Source organism: Epinephelus moara, chromosome 20, assembly GCF_006386435.1.
Source record: "Epinephelus moara isolate mb chromosome 20, YSFRI_EMoa_1.0, whole genome shotgun sequence".
Lineage (NCBI taxonomy): Eukaryota > Metazoa > Chordata > Actinopteri > Perciformes > Serranidae > Epinephelus > Epinephelus moara.
This window is the reverse complement of record NC_065525.1, coordinates 42,984,969-42,994,125: the sequence shown is the minus strand read 5'-3', so window position 1 is coordinate 42,994,125 and position 9,157 is coordinate 42,984,969. Positions and strand designations below refer to the sequence as shown.

At 43.0% G+C, this 9,157-nt stretch overlaps 1 protein-coding gene across 2 annotated transcripts in view; it reads left to right on the top strand.

Moving 5' to 3' along the window:
* LOC126407700 (plasma membrane calcium-transporting ATPase 1-like) overlaps nt 1–9,157 on the top strand; it is a 50,489-nt gene that overhangs the window by 33,999 nt on the left and 7,333 nt on the right. For both annotated transcript variants that reach the window (XM_050072841.1, XM_050072842.1), the window contains exons 10-16: nt 521–763; nt 3,334–3,575; nt 3,654–3,891; nt 4,183–4,362; nt 4,723–4,810; nt 5,785–5,891; nt 7,639–7,830. In XM_050072841.1, the coding sequence (XP_049928798.1) occupies nt 521–763; nt 3,334–3,575; nt 3,654–3,891; nt 4,183–4,362; nt 4,723–4,810; nt 5,785–5,891; nt 7,639–7,830 (1,290 nt within the window). The remainder of the gene's footprint in view (nt 1–520; nt 764–3,333; nt 3,576–3,653; nt 3,892–4,182; nt 4,363–4,722; nt 4,811–5,784; nt 5,892–7,638; nt 7,831–9,157) is intronic.

Below are 9,157 nucleotides of genomic sequence, written 5' to 3'. Positions count from 1 at the left end.
TTTAAAAAATGACATGCCTCTTAATTTTTTGCTGCTGTATCGAAAATGGTATCGAGTATTGAATATTTTCCTGGGTATCGATATCGAGTTTGAAATTTTAGTATCGTGACAACCCTAACAGCATTATACAGCCCGTCTCTCTGAATGTATACAGCTTGTCCACAGCCTGCCAGCTTGAACACCTTCAGTCTGGTCATGTTCTTTTCTTTTTCCTATTCTATATGATTTCATAAAAACTGACATTAGATGAGTCCAATCAAATCTGACATCTCATCTGATGTGTCGAATAATAGTTCTGATGTTATTTAAATGTTACTTTAGCACTCAGTGGGTGTACAGTTTTTAGATTATTGTTTAGTGCCCCCTTAGTCAGAACAGTGACCTTCTCTAAAAGTACCAATAGGCCAATTTGACCCTCTCCAGATGACGCTGGATCAAACACCCTTCCTTCTGTAAATGTTTTAGTGAATTCTGAATAAAGAGCTCAGACTCAGCTAACGCTGCTTTCCTCTTTTGTCAGAAAATGATGAAGGACAACAACCTGGTCCGCCACCTGGACGCCTGTGAAACAATGGGCAACGCCACGGCCATCTGCTCCGACAAGACGGGCACCCTCACTATGAACCGCATGACCGTGGTGCAGGCCTACATCTCAGGACGCTACTACAAAAAGTTGCCGCAACCAGAACAGATCCCTGCCACTGTTATGGACCTGCTCATCCGGGGCATCGGGGTCAACTGCGCCTATACCAGCAAGGTTATGGTGAGCTGTAAAAATAACCATCCATTCAGGAAGCTCTGTGAGTTAAGCATTTGGCTGAGAGAGCAGGTTGGTTTGGAGACTTGCCACAGCAGCTCAGGACTGATCACTGCCTCCTGGATCCACTGCACAGATCAGAGCACAAACAGTCATGATACAACATGGTTTAATTAGTCTGACGATTATTTTCTGGAGTAACTGATTAATTGTTTAGTCTAACAGTGGTTCTGAACCTGACGTTTGGGTCCTTCTCAGGATCGACTGAAGCCCCGCTCAGACCAAAGATTCATGATGAGATCAAACCATTTTAGAATGTTGCAGAGAAAAGTTGCAGCAGTGTGAACTGTCCGGTCTGAGCTCGACTCAAGCCGGCTGATGGTGTCACCTGCGACTCAGCTTGTCAAGTTGCCAGGGCCTGGTTTAGAACGCAGGACACATCACCTGTTTTAACAGCCAATTAGCTTGTAAGGAAGTCAGCTGGCCAAGTCTGTTACAAACTGTCAGCGGACTGGGTGACAACAGTCCTTCATCCTCACCGAGTCCGTCTCATTTACATCCCCACAGCTGCTGACATGTTGGCCTTCATCTTAACGGTGTGTCATGTTGGACAGCAAGCGGTCGTTGACACTGGCTGTGTACATTATACACACATGGGATACACACACGGCCCGAGGCATTGACTGATTAATGTATTGGTTATTTAAATTATGGTGGTGTATTTATTATGAGTACTGTTCATCTGAAGCTCAGGCTGTTTCGGTAAGAAAAGTCTGACTTTTTTGAATCATCAGTTTATAACAGTCAGTGTATTACACACAGTATATGTCAATTGGCACGTCCTCAGTTTGGAGAAGCAGGCTTGAGTTTGACATGGAAGCTAAGCATTGTGCTGTATTTTAGCCACCTAAAAAGTCACACCTAAATAAATCAATACCAGTTTAAGTGTGTGCACTATATTGAGAGTTGGTTTTTTTTTTTTACTGTTTTACCTTTCTGTCAGACAACCCATCCTGACAGGAAAGCTGTTAACAGCTTCAGTTCCAAATCTAGCTCACTGAGCACAGAAGCTGCTGGTCTACTGCTGCCTTGATCAGTTAGTTAGTTTGTGTTATTATGTGACTTTGGTGAATCTGATCGAACCCTTTCAAACCCAAGTCACACAACTGAATAAACAAAATAACTGATTAAAGCAGCTCCTGTGTTCAGATATGTTAAATCACTGTTTTTCTCAATGGAGTCTGGCTTTGAAGAGAACAATGAAAGGGCTTCATTTTCCCGTTGCAAATCACTGTCTGACATCAAGATAAAGCAGTGAAATTATTTAAATATAGCATCACTTAAACTCATAAAGATCTTTTTAGGTGGGACTTTTTTTAGTCGCCAAAATAGTTTTTGTACCCCATACAACCCCACTTCAAAAAATTGGAACTATTCCTTAAAGGACTTTGTTAGCAAGCACGTCACACATGAGAGATAATGGCTAGAATAAAGGATACTTTGCCAGACGGCTAAGCTGTTTGTTGTAGGTTTGTTACGTATATGCCAGTTTCCTTTGGTGTATCTGGCCCTTGACTTTTTGGGGGTCATTTTTTCAACATCCTTATAGCGAATCTGTGGGCCTGTCACGTGTGGTCAAACTGTCCCAGTTTCAGTAGTGACTGACGTTAGGTGAGAGAGAGTCAGAGTGACAAAACAGTCACTAATACATAATACAATACAACATAGAATAGAGAAATAACTAAAAAATAAATAATGTTGAATAAGTATGTCTTGATTTTTGGGGGATATTTGGTATTTTTTGGCTATTGCATGTATGAATCTTAAAAAAACCCAGCATTTAAATAGTGATTTGGACATTGATTACCATGGCAACAATCGAAGTTTCAAAGTATTCAGGTCAGCCCTGGTGCACTCAGGGTTCCTGTGGATCCTTGGAAAGTCATGAAAGGCACTGAATTTGTCATCTAAAAATAAGGCCTTACTCAGTATAAAAAGGTCTAGAAATGCTAAGACATGGGAAGCAGGATTTCATAAATTATTTTATCTGCTATGGTGTGTAAAATTTCAAAATAATTGGTAACATCTATTTTTCCAGAATGCCTCTTGCATTAACGGGACGCAGATCAGGGAATTGTCCCTAACCCTTATTAATTGATGTCAGTTGATGTTTTTTTTAACTTACTTTAGCTGAAGGAACCCTGCACAGTTTGTTAAGGGGAGAGTAATTAAATATAATCTGGATCCATAAAGAGCCTAATAAGCAGTTAAAATCTTCTACCTGAACAAAGTGTGCTTAACTCCGAACAAGCAGACAGAGCGCAGCCAGTAGTCTGGTCTGAAAGCTGTTGAAGATAAACATTTCCTTGTTGTCATTTAACCTTGAAGACTGAACACTGTCACCTGTTACGTGTGTTGAAAGTTGTGTCTTGACGTTGCTGTTGTGTTGATGTTTTTGTTATGTTGTTGCAGTTTTAAGTTCAGATCCCACACGATGTAAAGAAGCTGATTTGTCATGAAAAACTAAAATCGGTGCTGTGATTTCACCTCCTCTCTGCTGCTGCTGCTTCCCCCAGCCTCCAGAGAAGGAGGGCGGACTGCCTCGCCAGGTTGGAAACAAGACGGAATGTGCCTTACTGGGATTCTCCCTCGACCTGCGCCGAGATTACCAGACGATTCGCAACGAAATCCCAGAGGAGAAACTGTTTAAGGTCTACACCTTCAACTCTGTGAGGAAGTCCATGAGCACCGTGCTCAAGAACCATGATGGCAGCTACCGAATGTTCAGCAAGGGGGCCTCTGAGATCCTGCTCAGGAAGTAGGTTTACCAGCCGGTGCTCGCACAGCTCTGTGCTCAGTTAGATAATGATCACGTGACTCTTTCCTCTGGTTCCAGGTGCTGTAAGATCCTGATTGCCGACGGCCAGGCCAAAGGCTTCAAGCCTCGGGACCGAGATGACTTGGTGAAGAAGGTGATTGAGCCGATGGCGTCAGAGGGCCTAAGGACCATCTGCCTCGCCTACAGAGACTTCCCCGCTTCTGATGGAGAGCCTGACTGGGAAGACGAGGCCCACATCCTCACCGGCCTCACCTGCATCGGCGTAGTTGGCATTGAGGACCCTGTGCGACCTGAGGTACAGCAGCAGGTCTCAGTAAAGATACACACAGTGCGAGTCACTACTTACAGAACATCTGAAGAAGAGTTCCCTGAAACTGTGTAGTCCATTCTTATTTTAAGTGTCTGATGTAAAAGTACTTCACAAGGCTTTTTCACTGGTAAAATCACAGCCTGTATTTAATTAAGCATCTCAGAGGAGTGAAATAAATCTGACTTCTATCTGTGCTGATACTGGGAGACCTCCAGAGGTGTCTGATGGAGGAGTGATGAAAGCTTGATGACCATGAGCTTATTATAACTGTTTCAGGTGCCAGACGCCATTAGAAAGTGCCAGCGGGCCGGGATCACTGTCCGCATGGTGACTGGAGACAACATCAACACTGCCCGAGCCATCGCCAGCAAATGTGGCATCCTGCAACCTGGAGACGACTTCATCTGTATGGAGGGCAAGGAGTTTAACCGCCGGATCCGCAACGAGCTGGGAGAGGTCAGACAAACACAGACTGGACCAAAGGACAGCACTGTCCGTCGTAAACGGGGCCTTAAGTCCTTTGTCGATTTTATTTGATGACCCCATGACTTTTCCTCTAGCTCCACCTTCAAGTCAAGTTCTTTTAAGCTCCTACTGGCGCTGTACCGATTCTAAAAGATCTGAAAATAATAAGTCTGATTTTTGTCTTTTTCTTATTTCCTGTCCTGGAAACCTTCTCTCAAACCCCTCTGATTCTCTGTGACTACTTGTAGGCTCACTCACCACTGCTTCAGGGGACACTAGCAGCACTTAGTTTGATAAACTCATTTAAATAAAGGTTTTGCAACTAACTCTTCATATTTTCTCGGATTGCAGATTGAGCAGGAACGCATCGATAAGATTTGGCCAAAGCTGAGAGTCCTCGCCAGATCGTCTCCGACAGACAAGCACACTCTGGTCAAAGGTTAGAAACACTTAAACCAGGTCAGGACAGACAGTCAGACAGATGTAGGGGTTAGAGAGACGGGGAGAAGTGAGACAGGTGAGGCAAAGGAAAATGTATTTGTACGGCACAATTTATTCATGAGGCAGTTTCAAAGCGCCCTCTCACGTCTAAACATCAAAATAAAAAGAAAACAAACTTTAGAGGGGTGAATAAAACATAATGGGCCTCACTTATAAACAGAGCATACGCATGAATCTGTTCTTAAACCTTCAACAAACGTTTATGCACAAATCTGATTTATAAATATTCTCTTACCTGAATTTGTTCGTACTCTAAATTTAGAACTGAAGTCTGTCTCTTGGCATTACAAGTGTTTGTCTGTGTAATGTTTTTTATTGGGGTCTGACTATGGGTCCTGCCACGTTGCTTTTTAGGTCGGCTCACCTGTTGTTACTGTTGTTGTCTGGACAATGAGCATCTATAACTTTGTGGGAGGAGCTTCTGAAGGAGCACATGTATTTTGTTTGGGTTTTGAGTTTGATTATCAACAGTCCTTCTCCAGAATCACAGACTTTAATACATGCGTAGAAAAAACTTACCCACTTTCTCCATGACACACCTTTGGGCAAACACATTTCCTTATATGGAGAAATGGGGGTGCGGCACTCTGCTGATCGCAAATAGCGAGCACGCACCTGTCAATGATTCTGAATCACCAACATACGCATGGTGGTAAGAACAAAATCAAGCGCCATGAATCTGACGGTAATTTTACGTGTACACTTGTTTTATGCTCAGAGTGAGAACATGTATCGGCACTTGTTAGTACAAGAGGCCCAGTATAAGCAGCCCTGATATAAAATTAAAACACAGCCATGAAAACAAAAGTGATAAACACAGCAGAGACAAGCTGAGTTTCAGCAGAGTTGAACTGTATCTTAGACCCTTATGGTCCATAACGGTGTCTCAGCAGTGTGTCTGTCTGTCATCAGGTATCATCGACAGCACCGTGCTGGAGCAGAGGCAGGTTGTCGCAGTAACTGGAGACGGAACAAACGACGGCCCGGCCCTCAAGAAAGCAGACGTTGGCTTTGCCATGGTAACCATTGTAGCTGATGTCATCACAGTGCTTTGTAACATTTAAGAGTTATTTATAAAACAGTAAATACAGTAATCAGCACATGACAATGAACTTGTTCTCATCAGCTGATCTGAAAAGTCAGGAAGGTGTGAACTTATTTCACTGTTTTAATTAAACAAATCGACTGACAACTACATTTCACTAAAATTATATTTTATGATTTCATGTGACAAAGCAATTGATTGATTGAACTTACCTGTAAAATGTTTAATATGTAATAAAATATTCAGATATTAAGTTTATATTAATTTGCTACATTTTCAAGTTTAAAGAAAAGAAACAAAACTAATATTGAGATGAACGTTGAACTTCCTGTCGTCCTCTGCTGTGATCCCGCCCCCTTAGACCTTTAATGTCCTCTCTACCCATTCCCTAACTGTGTGTCCAGTGCAGTGACTGTTTATAAAGATGGATGAGGCATCTTCACTTTGCCCCACTGTACAAAAATGAAGCCAAAATATCTCAGGTACTGCCACTGTCATCTGGAGCCAGAGTCTGCACAGTAGTGATCTCCTCCAGCAACTAGTTTCTATTCATACACCCGTCCAACCAATCGTGAGCACACTGATTGGCACACACAGCTGTCAATCATGACATCAACCCCCCCCCCCCCTTTTTATAGCTTCAAATACCTAATTAAAACTAAAACAAACACTTGAACAAACATCAGTGTAAAAATGACGACCTAAAATGACAGAACCATCTTTGGAAAAAGAATGTATTTGATGTGTACTTTGAGTTTTTAGTTTGACCCGTCCAATCTGCTCATGTTTTGTCTTTACTTTTGGGAAGATGTCATGTCGTCAGTCTTTTTATACAGTCTGTGTTCGAGTGTCAAAACATGTGGGCGTCTACTGTCAGTCATCGCAACTTGAGAGATGTGTGTCGCACCACACAGAGATGTGTGAGGAGCATTTAAATGATCTCATCATGTCCCTCACATGTAGGCTGACAGCCAACATGTTCTCACCCCCAACTCGTCAAATCCTGGTTTGGTCAGTTTTTCTTTCACATATACACATAACATGCTAGGTATCAGGACATTGTGTTAATTCACGCTAGTAACGTGAATAATGTCTTTTCAAAATACACTTCCATTCTGGGGCGTCGGTGGCTTAGTGGGTAGAGCAGGCGCCCCATGTACAAGGCTATTGCTGCAGCGGCCCGGGTTCGAATCCAGCCTGTGGCCCCCTGCTGCATGTCACCCACCTGCCGTGTCCATTAAAGGCAAAATGCCCCAAAAATATCTTTAAAAAAAAAAAATACACTTCCATTCTCACAGGATGCACAGTCCCTGCTCGTTAGATGCATGCAGTCTTTTTCAAAACAAACTTAAATATTGGTAAAACACCTCGTGTCTACGTTTATTTTCTTCTGCAACAAAAGCACATGGTCAGGTTTAGAAAAATACATCAAAGGTTGGGCACAACAGTCACACAGGAAGCGAACACTGGCCCCCTGAGTGAAAGTCCACTGATTGTTGGACCCATCCACCACCCCTCCCACCTGCCCTAAAGGGACCTTTAAGTTCCTTAAATTACGTTGCTGTCTGGTGGCGTTACGCACCGGATTGTGCCTTTTTTCATCTGTGTGTGATGCTGAGTCCTGACCCCCCCCATGTAGCAGCCCTGGTCCAGGCCCGGGGTCACAGCCAGGTTTAGTATAAGGTTTGTGTTAACTAACCTATGTGCTGTGTGTTCTGCAGGGCATTGCAGGAACGGATGTGGCAAAGGAAGCATCTGACATCATCCTCACAGACGACAACTTCAGCAGTATCGTGAAGGCTGTGATGTGGGGCAGGAACGTGTACGACAGCATCTCCAAGTTCCTGCAGTTCCAGCTGACAGTTAACATCGTCGCCGTCATTGTGGCGTTCACCGGAGCCTGTATAACCCAGGTCAGAGCCACCTGACACCGCTGATACCTGCATTAGGGGTGGACCAATTAACAGCAGTGTTTGACAGTCCAAGTGACAGTGGTGACTGAGAAAGGTGTCAGATAAATATCCATTAATGCTGGAGTTCATTTGTGTCGCCAGGTGTTTCCATCCTCACAACCAAAACACCAGAGGGCTGCACCACGCAGCGAGATTAGTGGCTTAGCGGGGTATGTTGAGTCTACGAAGACGGCTCTCTTTTAACCTGGCTAGATCACCATGGTAACAAGATGATGCTGCAGATCTAACCTGGTCAGGACCAGTTTATGTTCCGAGTTTCACGTTAAAATCAGCTAAAACTCAACTTTCACAGCTGATTCGAGTAGCGTCACTCTATAGTTAATGTCAGATTATGAGTGAAACAGATTCTCAGCTGAGATAATGCGTTATAAATGCACCTTACCCAACTTGAGCTGTAACGCTACATAAATGCGACCGTACGTAGCCATGCAGTTACAGTAGTGCTCACTGTATCTATCACAGTCAAATGTTGTTATTAATCAGGATGATGTTTACTTGCATATGAAATACAGCACAGTTCCTTCAAAGCATACCATAATGTTACCACTTAGAATTATGTTTTGATGTTTGATCCTGATTTGCTGAAGTTACAGCTGATACAACATTAAATAGTCGACTGGTATTTATCACAGATGATATCCAATCAGTAAAACTACAGTGATTTCCACTGGGACAGTGTCAGTATATGTAAATGCAGTTCTTGTGTACAACATTTAAAACTGCTGCATCAATTATAAAGTTTAAGAGCTGTAAGATGTGCAGCTGTCATGTTAGAAATAAACAGAGCAGTAAAATAAACACATTCACTTGTGAAATCACAGTTAGTAATTTTATGACATCACTCCTCTCTCACTTTAGTCTAAGCACCAGTGTTGCTTTTTACTGTGACACTTTTTTAATATTCTTCAAAGGCGGAAGTAGACGACACGTGATCAATGATCTTCAAATGATGTGCTGAAAACGCTGAGTCATTTAACTGGTTGTATATGAACATGCACAGTGCCTTCAAAGGAACACCTGGGTAAACAGAGCAAGCTGATAATCACGTTTGTGGTACCTGTTATCTCTGACTGAGGCATTAGTGTTTGTGGAGCCTGCTCAGACGAGGAGAACCTGACTCTTGAACTTCATGGTGCAGCCCTCTTGTGGCTCCTGGCTTAGAGACTCTGTCCTCACATGGACAGCTCAGACTAGCAGCATGCAGGTTTTACTGCTTTTAGATCAATTACATTCAGTTAGAATAAAGGTGATGTCACTAATTTTCATG